Genomic DNA, 25,247 nt, shown 5'->3' with positions numbered 1-25,247 from the left:
CTTCCTGCTCCTCTGATGCTGCTTGGCCTGCTGTGTTCATCCGGCTCTACACCTTGTTATCTCAGATTCTCCAGCATCTGCAGTTCCTACTATCTCTGAACCAGATAATTGTACACCACTTAGCTTAACATCTGTCATTAGGGAAATGATTGAGTCTGTTATAAAGGATGTAATATCAGAGCATTTAGAATTACAGAGTCCAGTTAATCGGAGTCAGTATGGCTTCATAAAGAAGAAATTATGCCTGACAAATATATCACAGTTCCTTGAGGAGGTAAGATGCAGGAGGGATGAAGAGTGACCATTAGATGTAATATATTTGGATTTCCGAAAGGCATTCAATAAGGTACCATATATAGGACTATGTAATAAAGTAAGAGCCATGGTTTTGGAGTTAGTGTATTAGCATGGATAGAAAATCGGCTAACAAGTAGAAAGCACAGAGTTGGAGTAAAGGAGACATTTTCAGGGTGGCAACCTGCAACCAGTGGAGTGCTACAGGGATCAGTGCTGGCATCTACAATTATTTACAATATAAATTAGTGACTTGGATGAGAAAGGTCTAGTTTGTTGATGACACAAAAATAGGTAGGAACACAAGTAGTGAGGACGACAGTCCATAGAGATATATGGACAGGTTAATAATTGGGCAAAAACATGACAGTGGAATATAAAGTAAGAAAATGTGGTGTTATGCACTTTAGCAGGAAAAGTAAAGGAGCTGAATTTTATTTAAACAGAGAAAGATGGCAGAAAGCTGCAGAATAAAGGAGTCTGGGGATCCTCGTACATAGACCACAAATAGCGTTCAAATTCAGCAGGTAATAGTGAGGGCAAATGGAATGTTGGCCTTTATTTCGAAGGAAATGGAGTATAAAGGTAATGAAACTTCGCTAAAACAATTGAATGCACTAGTTAGACCACACCATACTATGAACAGTTTTGGTACCTGTATCTAAAGAAAGATATACTGGTATTGGAGGCAGTGCAGAGAAAGTTTATTTAGTTGATCCTGGACAAGCAGGGATTTTCTTATAAGGAGAGGTTGAGTAAGTTGAGCCTGTACTCATTGGCATTTAGAAGAATAAGAGGCAATCTTGTTGAAATATATAAGATTCTGAGGGACCTTGATAAGACAGATGTTGAGAAATTGTGGGAGAATCTAGGGTCAGAGGGCATTATCCCAGAATAAGGGGTTGCCCATTTAAGACAGTGATGAGGAGGAATTTCTTCTCTGAGTGTAGTGAATATGTGGAATTATTTACCACCCAGTCTGTGCAACCATTTCTCATTAGATAACCCACCCCGATGCCAGTTATCAGTTGGATGAATCTTCTCTGAACTGCTTCTAATGTATTTGTGCCCTTCCTAAATAAGGAGACCAAACTGCACACAGTATTGTAGATGGGGCCTCATCAACATTCTTTGCATATGTAACAAATTATCCATATTTTTATATTCCAATTTCTTTGCAATAAATAACAGCATTCCATTTATCTTCCTAATCACTTGTTGTACCTCCATTCCAACTGTGATTCATCTACCAGTGCACCTAGATCTCTGTGCACCTCAAAGTTCTGAAATCTCTTTCTATTCAGACAATGTGACATTTTCCTATTCTTTCTGCGTAAGTGGACAGGTTCACATTTTATACTCCATCTGACAAATTTTTGCCCACTCAGTCAACCTCTTTGCTGCTCTGTACCTCTTTGCTGACTCCTTTTATCCTTCAGACAACTTTATTTCCTACCTAACTTTGTATCGATCTGCAAAGTTAGCAACCGTACAATCGCTCCCTTCATCCGAGTCATTTATATAGATTGTAAATAATTGAGCCCACAACACTGATCCCTGTGGCACCAAGCAGCATTGACCAAAGAATAACGTTAACAGAGCACCATATTTTTGTGTTCAGGCAGACCTATTTTTCTGATTGCATTTGCAACCCATTTCCAAACTCTATAGCAAGTACTCCCAGCTTCATTTTGATCCTATCTCAAAATTTTGTGCCATGGATACATTATTTCTCAGTATCCTCTCTTCCATTTGATGCAGGGTCTTGTTGTTTTCTCTTATTTACCTAGTACAGGTCTTACTTCTCCTTTCCCCATACTCAGGATGCAATTTTGTTATTTTTGGATTCACTCTGAAAGCAGAGAAGTTTGTGGAGAGAAACTCGCTGCCTGTCTTGTTCAGAAAGCCCATTTGATCAGAAGTCGATCAGGCAGCTGACTGGCTGCTAGCAGATTTATGCTAGAGTTTTGAAGCTGGAGTAGGTAGTCCCGGTACACCTAGAGCTGCCAGCTAATGAGAGAATGGCATCTCCAAAGCTCAGCAATCTACAGTAGAAACTGCTGTGGGAACTCCACCTCCCAGACCTCCAGATAGAGGATCAGAGGGGAGAAAAATGGGAGTTGTCTGGGATTGGGTTTCTGGGTTTGTGGCCATTGGGAGATGAGGTGCCAGTAGTTTGGGCATGAGACCGGAGCAATGGCTCTCCAAGGACACATCACATGACAATGTCTTTATTGTTCCTTTGATGTCAGCTCCTCCTATCATTGTGGTAGAATTCACCAGGCACTGGATTGTGCACTTATTAGTAGGGAACATGGTCTGGGTTCATACCATAACGGAACAGGTTAGGTTTACCCTACTGATGTGTTCCTGTAGTAGTAATCCTGCTCAGTATGAGTGAAATCATAGGTTCAAATATTTGGTGTGTGTACTTGGCTGAGGAGCCGGCAGTGGGAGACTACCATTTGTGGGATAATGACTGAAACCTGAGAGATGGCATTCCTTCCTAGACATAATACGACACAATCACTGATTGGCTGACAGTGGTTAGTGCATAGTGCTGCTTGATTCAGGTCTACAGTGCAATAATGGGTGCCATCTCTCTCCTAATGCACATCATGTTCACTGGGAACCTAGTGCTAAATTATTCATAGACAACTTGATTCTGGCTCTGTGTAGCAGAACAGCTACCTGTTGTGATCTATTGAAAGTCATCCGTTGAGACAATTTTAAAATATATGTTATGGGACTTGGTGGTAGTTCACAGCCCAGGTTAATGTTCTGGGGACGTGGGTTGAAATCTCACCATGGCAGACTGTGAAATTTTGAATGCTACAAAAAAATCTGGAATCAAAAGCTAGTCTAATGGTTACCAAGGTAATCACTGTTGATTATTGTAAAATCCATCTGGATCAGTAATGTTCTTTAGGGACAGAGCAATGTTGGCCTTACCTGGTCTAACCTACATATGACTCCAGACCCACAACAATGTGATTGATTCTTCATTGCCATTTGAGCAAATAGGACAAGGCAATAAATGCGGGAGCGCTGGCAAGACCCACACTTTTTTTTTTATGTTCAGGCGTTCTTCTATACACAACTGAACATTTCTCTCCCCTCATCAAATGAACTATTGTAATGACGTTCCCATCTATTAAGCACCACCAGTAAATCAGCCATGTTTTCCAACTGATTAATTTACATGTAAAACATGTCAAGGGCAATGCAAGCCATCAAAGGTGAGGGGAGAGGGCTTCAACCACATTCTTATGAACGATAAAAGAAAAAGCCAGCACCAGTCCCCAGGTTGAATCCCTTGCTCTTGCACAAATTGCTGAAGATACAGGGGACACTCCATCTTCTAAATTGACAGCTGGCCCATACTGGTTTACCAGTTGGGTAGCCCAGCTCTTCCTCATTATGCCTGGAGTTGAAGAAGTTACAGCCCAGGTGAGTTCCTTAGTGGGTGTTAATTGACCACTTAAGGCCGTTAACTAGTGGCAGGTCAGGAAATCAATGCCGCAGAGATTGCAAGATCTTTCTGGGCTGTCTCACTTAATTTCTGAGGCGACAGGAAGGGTGCGGGTGTCTCCCAAATGCCAACGCATTCCAATTACCTGTTTATTTTTAGTCACCTTTCCTGCCACATCTTGGAAAGAGAAAACCTGTGTTCCACTACTCATCAGCCCCTTCCCTCCTCCCCACACCCCCACCCCCAACCGTCACTGCTTTCTCTTCTGCTTAGTGCTATTCTGATTCCTCTCTTCTCTAGCAATTACTGTTCCTTATCCATTAGTATATATAATTAAAAGTCGTATGAATAACAGTTACACATTAAATGTGACAGCCTATACATTTAATCTGAGAAAGAGCTATTTGAAAGGGGCAAAAAAATTATCCATCACACTTTTCTGATTGGCTCCAATAACTGCTATCTGTCAAGTTAACTACACTGATTCACTCAAAAATGTTGAAGTAATCCTTCATAAAACAACAGTGAAAACCATTTATAAGAAGAACACAGCAGTATGAAAATTTCTACATTAACCTCAGTTACTCAAGCAAAGGATAATTTTCTAAAATCTAGATACACATGAACATAGGGACAAAAGTTGACCATTCGATCCATTCGAGTCTGGTCTATGATTCAGTATAATTAAGGCTGACTGTTTATGTTTTAAGTTACACACTCCTCTCTACCCTTAATAACCTTTGATTCCCTTGCCTAATAAGGATCTATCCACTTAAAATACTTAACATATTAATGAGCAAGGATTTCTCACTGCCGCTGAATGGAGCATTGTGTGCAGTTTTGGTCTCCTTACCGAAGAAAGAATATACTTGACATAAGGAATGCAGACAGATTCCTGGGATGGCAGGATTATTATATGAGGAGAGATTGAGTTGACTCCAAAATCACATTTAGAAAGCTGTTTACAGTATTCTCGGTGAGGTCTAACTAGTGTCTTATTTAGTTTTAGCAAGGCTTTTTTTTTAAACCTTCCATTCCCTTTGAAATAAACGCCAATGTTCCATTTGCCTTCCCTATTACCTACTAAACTTGAACACTAGCTTTTTGTGATTCATGCAGGAAGACCCCCAAATCCTTCTGTGCTTCACCTTTTTGCTGTCTTTCTCCATTTACATAATATTCAGCTCTTTAATTCTTCCTGCCAACATGCATGATGTTTCATTTTCCCGTGGTATATTCCATTGCCAAGTCATTGCCCACTCTCTGCAGAAGGCTGGGGAGGCTAAGTCATTGAGTGTGTTTAAAGCAGGGAGAGAGGTTCTTGATCGGTAGGGGGATCAAGAGTAATGCGGAGAAGGCAGGAGAATGGAATTGAGAAACATATCAGCTATGATTGAATGGTAGAGCAGACTAAATTAATCGAATTGCTTAATTCTGCTCCTATAACATCTGGTCTTATGGTCACTCACCTAACCTAGCTATTCCATTGACTCTGTGTCATCCTCACCACTTGTCATTCCACCTATATTTGTGTCATTTGCAAACTTGATAATATATTCACTTCCCTCATTCAAATCATTAACGTATACTGTAAATAATTGTGGCCTGCCAATGTTCCCCATTGCTCTCTACTTGTTACAGGTCGCCATCCTGAAAATGTCTCTTTGTCTTCTATTAGTTAGCCAATCCTCTATCTATGCTAATATACTACCCCAACCCCATGGTCTCTTGTTTAGTAACCTAATGTGAGGTATCTTATGGGACACCTTTTGGAAGTCCAAATATATTGCATCTGTTGGTTCCCCTTTATCTATCCTGCTTGTTCCCTCCTCAAAGAATTCAAATTAATTTGTCAGGCATGATTTCCTCTTCATGAAGCCATGCTGACTTTGCTGGATTAGATTATGTATTTCTAAATAGTCTGCTTTTAGACTTTTATAATAGATGCTTACATTTTTCCCAATGATAGATGTTAGGCTAACTATGGTTTTCTCTCTCCCTTTTTGATTAAGGCTGTTACCTTGGCAGTTTTCCAATCCTCTTGAAATTTTCCAGAATCTAAAGATTCCTGGAAGATTACTAGTACATCCATTAACTTTGTAGCTACTGCCCTTAGTTTCTGAGGATACAAATCATCAAGTCCAGGCAACATATTGGTCTTTAGTCTAGTTAATTTCCCTAGTACTTTGTTATTATATTTATTTCCTCTTCATCTCTTACACATTGATTTAGCATATTTTTAAAGCTAATAATGTTCTCAGCTGTGAAGACAGATGCAAAGTATGTATTTAACTCCTCATTATTGAAGGAAGGATATCAATGGCTTGGAGGAGGTTCAAGGAGGTTTGTCCCTGGAATGAGTAGGTTGCTTTAGAATATAGGTTGGACGAGTTGGACTTGTTTTTCCACTGCATTTTGGGAGAATTAGACTTGATTGAAGTGTATGAGATCCTGATTGAACTTAACGGGTGGACCTGGAAAGGATGTTTCTTCTTCTGGTTGTGCCCAGAACTAAGGGGCACAGCTTTAAAATGAGGGATTTAATGAGGCCATTTTAGGACAAGTTAGGAGAATTTTTTGAAGGTTGTGCAGTTTTGGAACTCTGCTTCAGAAGGAGGTGGAGGTGGTGTTGTATGAACATTGGAATTAGGAGCAAGCTCAGACCATTCGGCCCATTGAGACTGCTCTGCCATTCAACGTCATCATTGCTGATCCTCTATCTCAGCATTATACTCTAGCTCTCTCCCCGTACTCTTTGGCTTTGGTGTCTAAAAACCAATCTGTTTCTTTTTTGAATATTTTCAGTGACTTGGGCTCCACAGCCTTATGTGGTAGTGAATTCTACATGTTGGCCACCCTCTGAGTGAAGAAATTTCCTCTCACTTCAGTCATAAATTTGCTACCCTGAATCCTGAGAGTATGACACCTTGCTCGAGACAAATCCCCAGCCCGGGGAAACATCATCCTGGAATCCAGTTTGTCCAGTCCTGTCATAATTTTATACATTTCATTATGATCCCCTTTCATTCTTCTAAACTTCAATTAATTTAGACTCATCTCCAGCTGATTTTAAGAAGGTGGTGATGAGCTGCCTTATTGAACCACTACAATCCATTTGGTGTAGGTAGACCCTTAGTGCTATTGGGGAGGGAGGTGAGTAGGTTGGAGTTTAGAAGAATGAAAGGTGACCTTATCGGAACATGTAAAATTTCTAGGGCCTTGAATGAGTAGATGTGAAGAGCTTGTGTCCCCTTCTGGTAAGTGTAGGACGAGAAGTCATAATTTCAAACTAAGGAGTCACCCATTTAAGATAGTGATGAGAAGGAATTTCTTCAGAGTGTAGTGAATCTGTGGAATTCTTCACTACAGAAAGCTGTTGGGATGGTTCAATAAGTATATTCAGTGCTGAGAGTTTTTTTAAATCAGTGAGGGAATCAAGAGTTATGAGGAAAAAGCAGGAAAGCGGAATTGAGGATTGTCAGATCAGCTTGATTTCATTGAGTAGTGGAGCAGATTCGATGGGCTGAATGGCCTACTTCTGTTCCTATGTCTTTTGGTCTTGTGGATCTTGAGATCAAAACTGCAGACAGCATTCATGATGTGGTTTCACAAATGCCCTGAAGGTAGCTGCTACAATAAAAGGTCTCAATTCTTTGCATGATAAGTCCCTAATATTAGTTTGTTTGCATCCTAATAACTGATTGCTTAACATTACTGGAAGAAATTCATAAAACTATCTTCTTGACTTCCTCTGAAAACTGATGTGGAGCGCTAACTTGATTCTTAATATGAAGTGATATTTTCTGTTGGAAAGGATAATGAAATTTAATGTTGAAAAATAAATACAATAAATAAATCTACTATAGAGAGTTAAGAAGCAGAAGTAAAATAAACCTGGACTCAAAATCGGACAGCTGTATCTTCTGTCTAGAATAAATAGTTATTTTTCATCCAAATATGTCCTCAGAAATGATGGGTAGATCATTCAGTGGTTGCCAAGGCATGCCCTCGTTTAGGGCAAAGGTGACCATGAATATAAAGGTTGAATCAAATTCAATTGAGCTCAAGAAATGGAATTGGATTGGGCTTCCCACTGCAAGCAGAGTGTATGAAAGCAGTTAATGTCTCAGTATGGTAATTACAGTTCAGATTTTGGATTTTCCCTCGGGCATAGCTGATTACTTTATTACAAGAGTCATGTTCATATACCAAACAACAGTCGCCTTGTCATGGTAATGGCTGCTTGGAAAATTCGCATCATCTGTTCTCATGGGGTTAATGAGATTTAAACAAGGAGGGGTTGTTATTGTCGACTAATGATGCAGTGCCACGAGGAAGTGATGATCAATGAATGCAGATGTTCTAATGAGATTTAGGAATTGCCTAAAAATCTTCACTTGACACATAGGTTTTGCCTAGAGACTCAATTATCCTGTTTTCTAGTTTAAATTAAAGAGACCTCATTATTCACACTCTCATGTCCTTGCTAGTGTTAGATGGATAATGCTATCCAATTCTCTTTAATTAAACCCTATGATAATCAATATGTCCTCTTGTATATTGTTGCACAAATTAATCCATGTTAACATTACTGTAAATACAGCTGTTTTATGGAATCATGTTAGAAAGGAGCAAGATATCATTAAACAGATGAAAAGTTTTAAAATGTAGGTACTGGAGCTGATTACTTTCAAAATGCCAAATTGATTCATCAAACCTTGTCAGAGATTCTTCATCCCACTGATGTAGTTTCTGTACTGAACATCCAAAATATTCAGTTAGATAACCTGCTTCAGAACTGTAGACTCTTTAGATTTACCTCTAAATTATTTTACTGCTATATTTAATGGCCTGGATTTTGCAGTTGTAATGATGGTAAAACTGCAGCATTCGCTGTAATTATCAGTGTGAAACTGATGGCAACTTCTGGCGTTCGCGAATGCATAGTTAAATGTGGAAATCAGAAACTGCTGTCAGTGATTTCCGCCTTTTCCGTAGGGAATGCTATTGAAGTCCCAGCAGGTGAAAATTAATCGTAATCACGCAACTTCTACTTTTACATGCAGCTTCTCTATAAAAATCCTTGAAACGTTACATCTTGTTCAATATGTGCAAGTGGAGTTTTAGAAAATATCAAATTCGTAATTACTTCTAAACAAACTCTCTGGCCCTGAAAAGCTAATTTTATATCTGTTGAATGTCAAATAACTCCATTATGAAAGAAATATTTTGTAGTTTTTGATAACCTTTTTAAAACTTTATGACATTTAACTTTTTATTTTAAATTCATTTATAAGTCCCAGTATTTACTTTGTCCTCTTTAAAACTGTTAAAAAGTGAAGGGTAATCAGTGCTTTTAACTTCTTGATTTTGACGTCTGGGATAATTCTTGAATGTGACTGGCTGGTTGAGCTGCTTGATTATATCACTGATACTAGAGGCAATTGATCCTCATGAGCTGATGTTGCAATATAAGTAACATTGGGACAGGCGAAATCCCTGCCACAAAAAGCACTCAATCACAAGGTTAACAATAAGCATTACGCTTTGTCTCTGATCGTGACTTTGGGTTATTATCTTTGTTTATCATAAGCCGTGATACGACAGCTGAGGAGGGGTGATCAGCTCCCCTTCTTTTAACCCTGTCTCAGTATGTTATAATAAATATCTTCTTAAATGCTTGGCTATTCCACTTCAATTAAAATATAATCAATTAGATCAAAATGAAGAAGTTGAATTCCAAGGTTTTCTTGAGTGGAAGAAGGAACAATTATATGGCATAGGAACTGAAGTAGGCCATTGAGCCCATTGAACCTCGCCCATCATTCTAGTTCATGATGATCTGCTCCACATTGTCATTTTCCTGTATTATCTCTAATAACTTTAATGTCATTAGTCTCCAGAAACCTATTGATTTCTGACTTGAACATGCTCAATGGTTAAACTTCCACAGCCCTATGGGACAAAGAATGCCCAAGATTCATCACCCTCTGAGTGAAGAAATCCCTCCTCGCTCCAGTCTTAAATGGTTGACTCTTCATCCTGAAATTATGTTTTGTGGTTCTAGAGTCACCAGCCAAGAAAACCATCCTATCTATATCCACCCCATCTAACGCTATTTGAATTGGAAAACCTTGCATTCTTCAAAACTGTAGATGATACAGACCAAGTTTCCTCAAACTCTCCTCGTTAATCTGGCAGACATCCATTGAGTGCCCTCCATGACAAGTATATCTTTCCTTAGTTAAGGAGACTAAAACTGTACACAAACACCAAGTGAGTTTTCACCAAGGCACTATACAACTGCAGGAAGAGATCTTTATTTCTGTGTTCAAATCCCCTCAAAATGAATGCCATTGCATTGTTTGCCATTCTAATTACTTGCAGCACCTCATGCTAGCTTTTGGTGACTTGTGGACAAAGACATGCAGGTCCTTTTGGACATCTGCATTTCCCAACATTTTACCATTTAAGAAGTATTCAGCCTTCTTGTTTTTGTTTTGTATCAAAATGAGTAACTTCACACTTATTTACATTATATTCCATCTGCCATTTTCTAGGCCACTCATTTAGCTTATCCAAGTCCTCTTGAAGCTTACTTGAAAACTGCTCACAACTATATTCTCCTCTGATGTGGTGTCATCAGCAAATTTGGAAATACTACAATTGGTCACCAATTCCAAATCCGACTAGTTGTGGATCTAGCATTGATGCTTGCAGTACCCCATGAGTAACAGCCTGCCATCCTGAGAATGATCCACCTATTTCTGCTCTCTGCTTTCTATCTGGTAACCAATTCTCAATCCATATTTGAGTTTTTACCCCTGTCCCATGCACTGTAATTTTATTTACTAACCTGCAGTGTGGAACCTGATCAAAAGTCTTCTGAAAATCCAAATACACTGCATCTACTAGTTTCCTTTGCTCAGATTTAAGACCATAGTTTCAGAATGAATTATGTCCCATTCAGTTATAATGTAAAATTCACTGCTTCCCAAAGGCTCCTTTACATAGTTATTAATTTGCCCTTTCCCATTACACAAGACCAAATCCAAATTACCCAATCCCTAATTGGCTTCTCAGTATGCTTTGACAGAAACCCATCTCATACACTCTCCAGGAATTTTTCATCCACGGCTTTAGTACTGACTTGGTTAACCCAGTCTTTATGCAACTCGCCCATTTTTATCTACCAACCTGAAGAAATAATAAAAATATGAATCAAACCCACATGCAAAAATGGGTAATTTGTTTTAAAAAGAGGGAGTATTTGGTATAGAGAGGAAGAATAGCTGACAGTTTTTAAAACAATCCTCAGAGTCTTTGAAGTGTTAGATTTTTAACTTGAGGTCAGTTGTTTGATTGTGGATTTGCATTTTGAGAAGAACAAGAACAAAAGACGAGTACAGCATGGGAACAGGCCCCTGTGCCAATCATCATAGCCTGATTAAACTGAAAAAACAAACCTTCTGCCCTTATTTGGTCCGTATCCCTCTATTCCCTCCCTATTCGTGTAACCATCCAGATGTCTCTTAAATGTCGCCAATGGGCCTCCTTCCACCACCACCTCTGGCAGTGCATTCTAGTTTCCTTCCAGTCTCTGTGTGAAAAACATTCGTTGCACATCTCCCTTAAACTTTTGCCCTGTCACCTTGATTCTGTGCCCCCTTGTAATTGAAACTTCAACCCTGGGAAAAAGCCTTTTACTATCCACCCTATCTATGCCTCTGATAATTTTGTAGACCTCTATCAGCCGCCATCTTTCCAGTGAAAACAATCCTAGTCTTTTTAACCTTTCCACAGAGCCAATGCCTTCAAGACCAGGCGGCATCCTGGTGAACCTTCTCTGTGCTCTCTCCAAAGCTTCCACATTCTTCTGGTAACGTGGCAACCAGAACTGTACACAATACTCCAAATGCAGCCTAACAAGAGTTTTATATAGCTGCAACATGGTTTAGATTTAGATATTTCTTGTTAAATAGCTGTTGTCCCAAGTTGCTTTATTCACAGGTATTGATGCAAAATTGAGAGAGATGGGGCTTGCAATGTCCTTGTTGTTTTCAATTCAGATTTCTTTTTCTTTCTGCTTTACGAAATGAAAGCTGCTGCCTGAAATACAGTTTCCTTGTGGATTCTGGTGTCTGGCATCCTTTTTTACCAAACCAAATGATTTACTGGTGACTTTGATTTCAGTGTGTACTTTCAGAAAGGTGCAGTTCAACCAGGAGATCTAAATCTGAGTTCAGTGCCTTTGGTAATGATGTTAATTTTGGTTCAGACTGATGCTTATTTACTGATGGTTTAATGAACTTGGCACAAACTGTTCAGGTAGCCAGGACAACCATTTTAGGTCAGTATTTGTCTTTTTTGTAAAATGTCTCTTTAATCCAAGAAGGTCTCAGGTATTAAAATCAGTTGATGGAAGTTATTATCATTCACCCATGTTTACCATTACCATAACCGTGAAATAATGTGAAATATATCTATTCATTCACAACTAATAAAATATTAAATTATGACTACACATATTTACTTTTGTATTATGTTATGTTGCTTTAAGTTTAAAAGGTTAAGAGGGCATCAAATTGAAGTGTTTAAGATAACAAGATAAATCAATAGACAGAAAGAGAAAGAGATAGAGAAAAGATCATTTCTCTGGTAGGGGCAGAATCCTAAAATTATAGTTAAATTTGATGAAATGAGAAAGATCTCTTTCATACAAGAGGTAATGGACATGTAAAATGTTATCTTCCAAAAAGTTGCTGATGTTTGGTCAATTGAAATTTTCAAACACAAGATTGACAGATATTTGGCAAAGGAATGAAAGAATGTGTGTCAAAGAAAAGTAAATGGAGCTGAGATGATGATCGACCATGAGGGTTTAAATTTGAGGGTTTGAATGGCCTGCTTTTGTTACAATGTACTTTAACACAGTAGTCATCTTAAAGACTTTAAAACAGTCAATGATGGTTAAAATTTCAGCATGTGTAATAATTATGATCGACTTCCAGTTTAAGTTGATGATTAATTGTCCATTGAGTTTTATTTCTATTTCCTTTGAGTTAATTTTATTCTGTGCAAAATGAAACTTGTGTGGGTTCAGCTGTAAACATTACATTAATGACATAAGTCTTAAATTATAAATTTAATTTACGCTGATTTTTCTTCATAGTTGGGTTCAATATTTATTGCTTAATTAATAATGATTGTACAACTAATAAAAATTGATTTTCAAATTTATTTTCTCGGTACATGTAATAAAAAGGCTGCAATTAGGAGCACAAAGTGATGGATGATAGGAGCAGAGCGGGAAATATTTTCTTACTTGACATTTAGTGTGTGTTAATTGACAAGCAATGTTAATGTACATGATCAGAAATTATATGGATCATCCTTTTATCTTTTAAATCATTCTCTGTTAAGAAAGTAGTTGCGGTTTGTTCAGCATTTCTGACAGGCTACCTGTTTGTAAAAACTACGTGCAATTGTCTGGGCTGAGTATAAAAAAGTACAAACAAAATGAATCAGTTATTTCAGGGTGGTGTATTAAGTATATTCCCAACTTGATGTACACACTGGTTTTGACTTGATAGTCAAATAATACTGCCTGGCCTTGAGGTTGATTCTCCACACTCTCCAGTCATTATTATTGATGAAATATGCGTTATGTGGCTCTGAGTCGAAATAACGTTTTATTCTCGATTGATCTGCAAAAGCCGTTCCCTATTACTTAACAAAACTTGGATAATATATTTTGGAGAATTGACAGCACAAAGTATTTGTAGTTCCTGAATATACCACCTTCATGGTCCTGATTCTCGCTTTCATACCTCCTTTTGTGATACTATGTACCAACCTCTCCCATCTATGATGTCATCCATTTAGAGTCATAGTCACAAAACATGGAAACAGACCCTTTGGTCCAACTAGTCCATGCTGATCATGTTCCCAAACTAAACGAGTCCCATTTACCTGCATTTGGTCGATATCTCTCCAAACCTTTCCTATTCATGTACTTATCCAAATGTCTTCTAAATGTTGTAACTGTACCTGCATCCACCACTTTCTCTCGCAGTTCATTCCACATATGTACCATTCTTCTGTGTTTAAGAAAAAAGTTGTCCCTGATATTCTTTTTAAATCTTTCTCCTCTCACCTGAAAAATATGCCTTCTAGTTTTGAACTCCCTCACCCTAGGGAAAAGACCATTGCCTTTCACCTTATCTCTGTCCCTCATGATTTTATAAACCTCTACAAGGTTACGCCTCAACCTCCTATGCTCCAGTGAAAAAAATCCCAGCCTATCCAGCCTATTTTTATAACCCAAGCCCTCCATTCCCAACAACGTCCTGGTTAATCTTTTCGGAACCCTCTTCAATTTAATAATATCCTTCCTATAACAGAACAACTAGAACCATGCACAGTACTCCAGAAGAGGCCTCACCAGCATCCTGTACAACTTCAACATGACGTCCAAACTTCTATACTCAAAGGTCTGAGCAATGAAGGCTATTTCTACCAGCTCTGGAGAGGCAACTGGAACAGTTTGAGCATCCACATCTGTACAGTTACAATTGTGTTACTAAATGGAGCAGGAGTTGTCTTAAATCCTTTTTGATTCCTGCTTCTCCAAATGATCATTTTTATAACTCTGTACAGAATTCGTATGAGATCAGAATGATTCCCTCATGTCGGAAACTTGAACTTTTAATTGTCAGAGTATATTTCTGAAATGGTTTTATCTGCCAGAGTTGTAATCATGAGGTGACGGTTCTTTATCTTCCATATACAGGCTGTGTTTTGTGAAGCTTAAGCTGCTATTGTTAGCCATAGAATACAAATCGGACACAAGGGAAAGCAGGTGAGTACCACAGCCTTTCTTGTAACTTGTGAATATTAATTTCATAACTCTTCCAAATGGAAAGAAATGGTCAAGAGAACACTAAAAGTTGTCAAAAGTATTCAGTTATTGATACAAACTCAGCATCTTCTAACCCCATTTCACATTGACAATTTAAAGCTGATTAAAAATTACTTTGCCATATTGGTTGCAAAGTTGACGGTGGAGTTGAAGACAGACTAAAATGGAGCTGCACAACTGAAATGAGTACTGTGATGTCTAATTCTCCTGATGTCTCACTGTGTGAGAAATTAGTTATTTTCGTGTCATGTTAATAAAGCATCGTACCCATGAGTACTTTAAATAATGTTAACCAAGAGGACATCAAATATCTAAACATTTCTTCTAATCTCACTGAATGTTGGATTTGTTGTCATTATCAGTATTGTCCTACATAGTTTACTTGTTACCCCAGCTCTCTCACTTGTATGAACTGATACACAACAGGTGGCTATTAAATCAGTTACGTTTTTCACAAAAAAATTTCACTACTAATCTGCCTACATCTTTTGAAAAGCCTGCCAAATCTATCTTCAAAATAGTCAATATAGGAATATAAAAGGAGTAATAATAAAAAGTAATATATTTTTAGTGTTGCAGCCAATGAAATCTGTAGTTCCATACTGGGGCTGATCTCAGTTATTTGTCAATATGATTAGAAGACAGTCAGTGAGACAGAAAATAAGACACCTTCCTTTATGGATGAGTTTATTGACTACTCAGTCTTAGAGCTCCCTGCGGCCTCTAATGTTACAGATGTGTGTATTATATTTCCTAATCAACCTGTTCAGAGATGTTATTACACACCTCTGGAGCAGGTGGGACTTGAACCCAGGTCTCGTGACTCAGAAGTAAGGGCACAACACTGTGCCACAAGAGCCATAATAGGTGCCGGTGCGTGTAGACATTTCAACCAGCCTGTTCCAACACACATCTGGGGCAGGTGGACCTTGAAAATAGGCCTCCTGGCTCAGAGGTAGGGACACTAGCACTGTGCCGCAAGTGCCATTACAAGTGTGAGTACTTTCTTCTCTCTCTGATCAACCTGTTCAAAGATGTCATTGCACACCTCTGAAGCAGTAGGAGTTGACTGTAGGTTCCCAGAGGTAAGGATGCCACTACTGCCACAAGAACCATTACAGGTTTTCCATTTAACCAGTTTTGCTACTCAACCTGTTTCGAGAACCAATTACACACCTCTGGAGCAGGTGGGACTTTACCTGGGCCTCCCAGTCCAGGGATAGGGACACCACCACTGCGTGACAAGAGGGCCCAAATAATTTCTAATTGACCTATTCAGAGTGCTTATGACACATCTACAGAGCAGGTAGGACTTGGACTCAGAGGTTGGGACATTACCACTTTGCCATGAACTCAGACAATTAATAGCCACCAAAAGAACTGCAGATGCTGGAACTCAAAATGAAGACAGAAATTGCTGGAAAAGTTTAGCAGGGTCTGGCAGCATCTGTGGAGAGAAAGCAGAAATAACATTCCAGGCCCAGAACTGAGGAACGAAATGTTAACTCTGATTTCTCTCCACAGATGCTGCCAGATCTGCTAAGTTTTCCCAGCAATTTCTGTTTTTGTTCGTAATTAAGAGCCACCACTTGTTTCTTCTTAGCCTTAAGTAAAGACATTAACCAATTTAATAGTGTGATTTAACATTATTTCCAGTGGGAATATCATGACCTTTCTGAAAGTACACAGTTAGTAAAACATGTTCATCAATAAAATTATCTTGATGGAGTTGAGCAAGGTTAATTATTGATGCTTAACATCCTTCTGATTTAGCATAATTTTAATTGGAACTGTCCCTACATTTCAAAGCTACTTCCTATACATAGTCATTTAGTCCCCACTGGCACCTTGATTGATGGTAATGTGCCATCAAGGCATTGATAGCTTTGCAGCCTTTGTGGTGCATGCGTGATTGGAAAGGTCTTGCACAGCAGCACTCACTATTTGAATGGGGTAATGGTCACTGTGATAGACAACATCTATGTGCTCTATGAATTCACTCCATCCCATCCAATACCAGTTTTAACCATACAAAAGTCAGTCCAGGCATACTTCACCTAACATTAGATTTGAACTGGAAACAAGGAATGATACATCTCATAAGGTGAATGCATTTCTGTATATAGCTGCCCTTAAGTGTGAAAGGGGATAAATGGTGCTGATTTAAACTCATTAACACAGTGGAATCCACTTAATGGAAGCAGCTTCATGTTAAGCAAACTGTTCTTTAATCCACTTATTTGCATTAAGCAAACATTATTGATTCAATGCTAATCCCAATTAGCCGTAATATGCACTGTAGATTCTCAAAGAACTAAGATTACATACCCATTCACAGCTGTGGATATGTATTAGGTGCTAAAGTGGAGACAATCATTCGAATAGCTCCTTCAAATTGGGTATATTGCCTGGCAGCGACCGATTATGCAAAACTGGTTGAAATAAATTGCTGGCTGTATGTCATTTCTTAAACACTACCCAAAGTGTGCTAAACTGTGCTGAAAAAAACTGACTAGAACAGGTCAGTTAAATCAGTATTGTCATTTAGGCTAAGGACCAAGATAGCTTCTATTCCCAAGCTATCAGGCCTTCAAAGGCAGTAGGTGAGGCCAAATTAGTGTTTCATATTCATGTTAGATCCAATTTTCTGCAAGAAGGGTCATTAAAGGGTCTGTATATTACAGTTCTTAAGCTGTTATGTTCATTGAATAGACAGAATATTAGGCTGAATGTACTTAACACTGTAATTCCTTTCACTGCCAGTAATGAAGGGTTCACAATGCTCAAGTAAATGCAATCTTTATTATCAAAAGATAATCTCAAAGATATCCAATTGAAGAACTTTATACCTTTCTAGAATAGTATTGCTTGGTATTTGTACTGGTAACTGATCTTAATTTCATTTAAATGTGATATTAACCTTCTACTCAATACTGCATACATCAGACACCAGTAAGACATAATGAACTGCTCACATGAAAAACTATGTATCAACCAATGCTAATTAGCAAGTCTAATTAGCCTCTCACTGTCATTATATGTGTCCGATGTTATATGCCAGCTTAATGTAAAATACATTTCCTGTCCACTCTCTTCCATTAAAATATGATTGATTGGTTCTGTGTTATAGAAACTTTTACAAAGTATAAATTTGAAGTAATTATGTTAAAAAAGGCATCTTAAGGCACTTTTTTAAGGAAAATGTTGGGGAAGCACAGCAGCTCATCCAACTAAAAGAGGCAAGGTAGTTTAATGGGGTAACAAGGTGTAGAGCTGGATGAACACAGCAGGCCAAGCAGCATCAGAGGAGCAGGAAAGCTGACGTTTCGGGCCTAGACCCTTCTTCAGAAAATTTTCTGATACTACCTTGTTATCTAAGGTAGTTTAATGCACAGGTTGGATGTATAGTTTTAACCAAGCAATTATAGTGAAAGGTCACATTAGAAATCGCTGTTCCTCTTTCACGTGCCAATCAAGCTGCTGAGCATTTCTAGCATCTCCTGTTTTCTGATTCATTGGTTATTTTTTTTCAAAATTTGCAGAAGATTTTAACAGAGAGAATAATTATGTTGTTTAATTTGAGAGCACATAGAGAACACTCAAAACACAGCCTTTATTCATTTGAAGTGAGTGAAAAGATGAGGAAGCTCGATTAGCTGTTTGAGGGCAAGGTTTATTAAAACTCACAACCATCATGGGCACTGACTAGCCAAATAAGTCCATGGCGCAAAACGTAAATTTTGCAAAGTAGCATAGTGAATGACCAACAAAAATTGCTGGAACAGCTCAGCCGGTCTGTGGAAAGAAATCTGAGTTAATGTTTCGGGTCAAGTGACCCTTCCTCAGAGCAGTGAATGACCAAGACTCGTGTCTATATCTGTTGGAGTGCATAATTCTTTCATGCCACAGAGAAAATGCTACAAAGTTCAAACTTTGTGTTTTTGTTACTTAAGTTTCCTTTTTTGCATTTCGTCACGTTCATGTTCTTAAAGAAACAAAACTACTTTGTTTGTCTTGTGTTTGCCAAGTTGGAATGTTTCCTTTGTTTTTGTTGCAAGTTGTTTGTTTCGACTATGGTGGTTGATTGAATTGTTTTCTTGTTGTTTACAGAGGTGCCAAGCGGTAAAGCTCTCTTCATTTGCTTTCCAACTAATCTGAACTTTCCCTTTAATTCTTTAAGTCTTTCAGCTTTGGGACATATTTCTTAGAGAGCTTATTCCTTTTTTTCTGTCATCAAATCAGCAAGATGATGTGAAAACACATCAAATAGTTAACATTTAACATTTATCCTTTTTTAAAAAATGTTTCTTGTCCTTGTACTAATTTCTTTGCGAGAAAAATTGATGTTGACATATATTTTTCCAGATGGTCCTTCGTTCTCTGCTGTCTCACAGATTGTGTCTTGAATTGTTACCCTATTAAACCTTGCTGGCATAAAGTTTTATTCCTCCCCATCCCCCATGATGATGTAATATAAATGTCAGTCAGCCAAGGTGTTATTATGCTGTCTGGTTGTCAAAATCTTCAACTGATGTCTTACCCATTGTCTGTTTTCAGATTTTTGTACATCTGAACAGTACTTCATGTTGTTTGTGGATTCATTGAAATGAAAGGGAAAAATGAATAGTCAAAAATTTGATTCATTAGCTAATTAATGAGTCTTTTTTTTTAGCAATGATAATTTTAATATGCCCTTGATGGTAACTGATCACATTCAGTGTTTACACAGTCAAATCACTAAATATGAAAATATTTTTTCAGAAGCAGTTTTTGTGATTCCTTTACGGTTTTTCTTGCTTCAGCAAGCTTGCAGATTGTCTCCTAGCCCACTATAAAAGACAGGCCCTTGTCAATTGAGCCCCTCTCCCACCCCTGTTTGCTTGAAATTGAGTGACATATTAATGCATGGAGCAAATTAATATTTTTGGCAATATCTTTTTGCCCAAAGATACCAATTTTAATCTTTGATTTTTTTTTCATGATTTTTGTTTTTTCAAGTGGCATTCAATTGCTGACCCAACTAACTTAGTAGCTATTTGCTTATTCTCTGTTTTTTGTCCCATGAATTCCCGTTCTTCTCCCTATCCTACTCACCTCCTTCCTTTGTCTGACTCCAAGCTTGTGTGCAGTCATATATGTACAACAAAAGTGAGAGGGCTTCCAATGCCATTCAGTTACCTAGCAGTTAACTGCAATCATATGTGTTTTGCAGTGGTTGTACCTCTACTTTTGGAGTTGTTGTTCTGTGTGTGTTTGTGGTGAAAGCATGTCATTGCCACATTTAACTGAACTCTATTCTATACAAACATAAATTTGCTTCCTGGGATTATTCCTTTATTTTTCTTGTTAAAATTTAATCTGTTAATACGTCATTCTTGCACCGTGTGAATAGTTTGCTGATACATGGAAATCTATACTGAGACTTGGTTTTTATTAATTTATAATCTAATTAGAATGCCAATTGAATATTAGATTGAATCTGATGTCTGCAGAATTCTGATTTCTATTCATAAGGAATGAAACACTTATGAGAGTACAGGGGCACACATACCAGTGTGCAATGTATACGTGCGACGGTCTAAATGAAAAAGACAAGTATTTTAACAGCTCCATTCAACCCAACAATACAAATTATGGCAGGATAAAGATACAGGGACTTTGTATAAATGATAACACAAAAGTGTTTTTTGTTTTTACTACATGGATATAATGCATCACTTGGTATTATTGATAAATTTCATTATAAATCCAAGAGGCACAAATCATTTTCCTGAAGCAGCTTTTACGCATACCACTGTGTCTGATTTAAAATGCATAATTCTTTTTTTCCTCTTTGAGAAACTACATAGAGCATCCTCTAATCTAATATTCTTAGATACATCTAGCAACAGTGCTAGAAAGAAGGCCCAAATGCATTTGAATAGCAAAAACATCAACTGTAAAGTACGTTTTAAAACAAAAACTATTAGAAGTGCTAATAACGAACTGGATGCCATGATTTGAACATATCTGGACTCGAACTTTCGAAACCACTTCATGAACTAGGCAATTAGAACACGTGGTCATCATTACAAGCTGGGCTATTTCCCAACAGTTGGAGGCCAGCCCAAATGAGTCCCATATTGAAGTATGGTTCATTGTGTCAAACACTGAGATCTTTCAACAGTATGATAAAGTGTTACATAAATAAAAGTTTTCTTTTTTAGTTGCTGTGAAATTATTCTGTTTAGAATAAATCACCAGCTCCTTGAAGTCGAAAGATATTCGCAGCTTCCCAACAATTCAGGGCTTGCACAGTAGAGAATTCAATGTGTTTTATACCAGAAGTGAAACAATAGCTTTTAACAAATGTGGAAAAACAAGTACATGAGAAATGCCACATAAGCAGCTAAATAAAGTTTGGAGGTGGTGTGCAGTTGGTTGGGAATAAATGGTGAAGAAGAATTTATCAGAAGCTCCAATCACAGAGAGGAGGCCTATGGATTAAATAATTTGCTTAATAACAAATCAAAGACCGTTAAGCCCAAGTAGGAAAGTAATTTGGTGAGAAAAATGGAAATGCGTTAAACAAACATGGAAGTAGCTAGGAAGATAAAAACTGCATACAAGAAAATGGTGGAATTTAAAATGAAAGATCAATGTACTGAAGAACAAAAAAAATCCAGAAAACTCATTAGCTTTGATGCTCATTGATCTGTACTGTTTCATATTTTCTCTATATTTGGGATAAATGAAATTTGACTTAAAAGCAGAATCAGCATTCCATTTAGAAATATTATTGCAATAAATGATGTTAGCAGGTTTACTTTGAGCTGTTTTTTATTATTCAGAAAGGAAAGTGAGGGTCTAAGGTCCATTGTGCAGGGTTCCAGAAATACTTAAAACGGTAGGAGGCAAGGATAATGTAAATCAAAGGAATAGCATCTAGTCGCTGAATGATTCTAAGAACAAGGCAGAGGGAATTCAAAGAGTTTTTTTAAAAAAGAACCAAAATGCCTGGTTTTCTCCTCAGTATATTGAAGAATCCTTGTGGAATTTACCTGTATCTATGAAAGGTGACGCTGGCATAATTCCAGCAAACCAAGAGGTGAGAATTTGCCTCTATCAATGACACTTGTAAATCACCAACTGCAAGGAATTCATCCCTGGAAGCAAGTTAGGTCTTGCTGTGCTTTATTTGTGAAGATCCCTTATCTTGAGTGTGCTTTCTCTATTGCTCCTTTTCTTTTTCATGTTTTTTTCTTGTCTACCAGTAATCAAAACCTTTGGATATGAAAGTAGAATTATATAAGATCAAGTAGTGTGAAAGCACCCAGAAGAAAGAGCTGGATATATATTGTGAACAATTGGGATTAAAGTAAGCTTTATTTAAACATAGATTGGGATTCTTCTCGATAACATATACCAGCCATCTCTTTCCTTTGGATCAACTGCCTAATTTAGCTTACAGCTGTGCTGTGCAATAGTTATCAGTTTTATATATATTACCTTTAAAGAATTATGACTTACTTTAAGCTATTGATAAGCTGCAATTCAATAATGATATTACACAGAGCACACATTGTTTTGCAATCACAGGGGAACTAACAAAACTAGTGAAACTTTTTTGCTTGACACTGCAGCAACTGTCCTGGTAAATTATTTGTAAGGCTTTACTTTAAGGATTCAGGGCTGAATTTCAATCCATACATGGTGGTCACTCGGTGAAGAATCTTGTCCATTTCACCAAAATATTGCTGTAAAGATCTTTTCTGCCTAAGTAATATTGTTTGGTTCAAATATAACTGTTTCATCTGTCAGATGCTCCCATCCAATTTCTAAACCATTTTATCAAAAGTTTTTCAAGTGGCAAATTTCTGACCACAACGTATATTATCAGAGGTTACACTCAATAAAAACTAGAGAAGATTTCACTTAAGGTCATGTCTTTCTCTTAACCAGCTCAAGAGTAATGGGGGAGAGCTTGACAGCAGGGTTTCTTGGGACCTTGTCAGTTGGGGAACATGTCATCATAACAGCAAGAGGAAGCAGAGCCCTAATCAAAATAGAACCAAAAAAATGGCAAATTGGAACAACTAGGTCTGCAGCAAAAAAAAACCACTACCTCTCCATAGCAGTAAAGCAGCAGTTACAAATCAAAAAATGTTCACCCTGAAAATTGACCTTTAAACTGCACTTCTGAAGTCACCCGGACTAAATTTAATAGCCTGAGATTTGCTTTGTTATCAAACACTTTCAAATGAGCGAAAATGAGATTTGTTTAAGGGTGTATGTTTTTAAGCAGATGGTGCTTCGCTTATCTTAATATTATGGGTCTGATAAACAAGCTCCTTTCAGCATTAATCGAATCATTTACAGTCATCTGTCGGAATGTATGTACTTAAAGTGCAGATCATGTAAGAAAGTTTTTAATTGCAGTGGCAATGTTTGCACTATTTCCCTTTGATTCACGTACCATCAAGACAATGTTTTTCTTCAGCAGCAGGTAACAGAAATTTGGTGTTTTCTGTTTTCACTGAGTAGCATACTAATCAATCCTGGGAACCACATCAAGATCCATGAAGGCACATTGGGATTCTTCATTGCAAGTGATGCCAAAGAAGTGAAAAGGTAATTATTTGATTGAGATCCATGGAAAATGAAAGCAATTGTAATCTGTTTCCAGTTAATGGTGAAATACGCCAAAGAATAAATGCTCCTATATCTTTGCTTTTATGGAAGGGTGAGATACCAAGACCAGTCTGAGAATATTATTATTTGTGATCCAGCAATGCAACTCATTTTTTATGTGAACAAAGCATTTTCATAACTTATGGGTTCTTTTTATGTATAGTTTGGTGTTATTTCAATAATGTTCTTTAACATTCAGGTTGTAAAAGGATGAATGTAAGTGTGAGCCCTCCAAACTTAATTAAAAACGCCTGGGAGCATTGTAGCTGTCATGGCAAGCAAGATGGCCAAGTTCAATTGTCTGCTCATAATGTTGCTCAGATATCATTATACCTGCTACTTAATCTGTCTTTGTCAAAACCACTACTGTCAGCTTTGGAAGGAGTGAAACACAGTGCCGGATATAATCCCATGAGAAGATGTTCTAAGACAGAGGCACTCTGATCAGTTGACTGTCTTTGTGGAACTCCATGGCTCCCATGTTGCTGGCTAGTAATAGAAGTGTGACAATTAGTGCCAGTCAGAATTTGTACAGAGGCAGGATGGGATATGTTAACTTAAAAAAAACCAAAGCACTTTCTTTTTGAAGTGAGATATCAGAAAACCAGTGAGCTTCATTACTTAATTAGGAATGGATGGAATTATATTCATGCAACAGCTAATACCAGATTTTCTGCAGAGAATCTAGTGAGTTATTTAAGACCACTTGGTCATTTTTGATAGGGTCAAGATAAAGAGCAAAGCTCATTCTACTCAAGTCTGACAATATGAATTGCCTCAATGTCAAAAACACAAGAATTAGGAGCAGGAGTAGGAGTAGACCAGAGGGGCTGTTGAGCTAGCTCTGCCCTTCGATATGATCATGGCCAATTGTGAGTTTCAACTCCAGTTCCTGCCCACTAACCATATCAATTGATTCCCTGAGAACAAGGAAATCTGTCTGTTTCAGCTTTAAAAATATTCAGTGATAGAGTGTCCATTATTCTAGGGTAGAGTATTCTGGAAATTCTTAATCCTTTCAGGAAAGTAATTTTTTTTCATTCATTCATGAGATGTGGATGACATTGGCTGGGCTAGCATTTATAGTCCATCTGAACTGCCTGTGAGAATGTGGTGGTGAGCTGCCTTCTTTAACTACTGCAGTCTGTTAGGAAAGGAGTGCCAGGATTTTGACCCAGTGACATCAAAGGAACGTGAGCGGTTTGGAGAGAAACTTGCAGGTAGTGCTGTTCCCATGTGTCTGCTGCCTGTCACTCTAGATGGTAGTGGTTGTGAGTATGGAAGTTGCACTTTAAGGAACCGAGGTGAATTTCTGCTATGCATCTTGTAGATGGTACTCACTGCTGCTGCTGTGTCATTACAAGTTTTGGGTGGATGTTCATGTTTGTGAATGTGGTGGCAATCAAATGGGCTACTTTGTCCTGGATGATGTCAAACAACTTAAGAGTTGTTGGAGCTGCAGTCATCCAAACTAATGGGGAGTACCCCATCACACTGGTGACTTGTGTCCTGTAGATGGTGGACAGGCTCTGCAGAGTCAGGAGAAGAGTTATTCACTGCAGGGATTCCTCTGATCTGCTCTTGTGGCCATAGTATTTCTATATCTAGTCCAGTTCAGTTTCAAATCAGTGATAACTTCAGGATGCTGTTAGTAGGGATTTCTGTAATATTGATGCCATTGAATGACAAGGGGCAATGGTTAGATTCTTTCTTGATGGAGATAGTCATTGCCTGGCACATTCGCAAGTGCAAATGTTACTTGGCAATTGTCAGCAAAAGCCTTGATATTGTCCAGATCTTGCTGCATTTGGACATGGGGTGCATCAGGATCTGAGGAGTTGTGAATGGAGCTGAACATTGCGTAGTCATCAGCAAATATCCCTACTGCAC

At 37.9% G+C, this 25,247-nt stretch overlaps 1 protein-coding gene across 1 annotated transcript in view; it reads left to right on the top strand.

Moving 5' to 3' along the window:
• The window catches only part of LOC109932831 (calcium-activated potassium channel subunit alpha-1-like), a 621,464-nt gene extending 598,204 nt beyond the window's left edge, over nucleotides 1-23,260 (top strand). Inside the window, exons 16-17 of the mRNA XM_048616327.1 lie at nucleotides 14,559-14,627; nucleotides 23,167-23,260. Of these exons, the coding sequence (XP_048472284.1) occupies nucleotides 14,559-14,627; nucleotides 23,167-23,176 (79 nt within the window). The 3' untranslated portion in view covers nucleotides 23,177-23,260. The remainder of the gene's footprint in view (nucleotides 1-14,558; nucleotides 14,628-23,166) is intronic.
• Nucleotides 23,261-25,247: the final 1,987 nt, after the last annotated feature.

This window comes from Rhincodon typus, chromosome 34, assembly GCF_021869965.1.
Source record: "Rhincodon typus isolate 14 chromosome 34, sRhiTyp1.1, whole genome shotgun sequence".
Lineage (NCBI taxonomy): Eukaryota > Metazoa > Chordata > Chondrichthyes > Orectolobiformes > Rhincodontidae > Rhincodon > Rhincodon typus.
The sequence above is the reverse complement of the archived record's forward strand: the minus strand, read 5'-3'. Positions and strand labels throughout refer to the sequence as shown.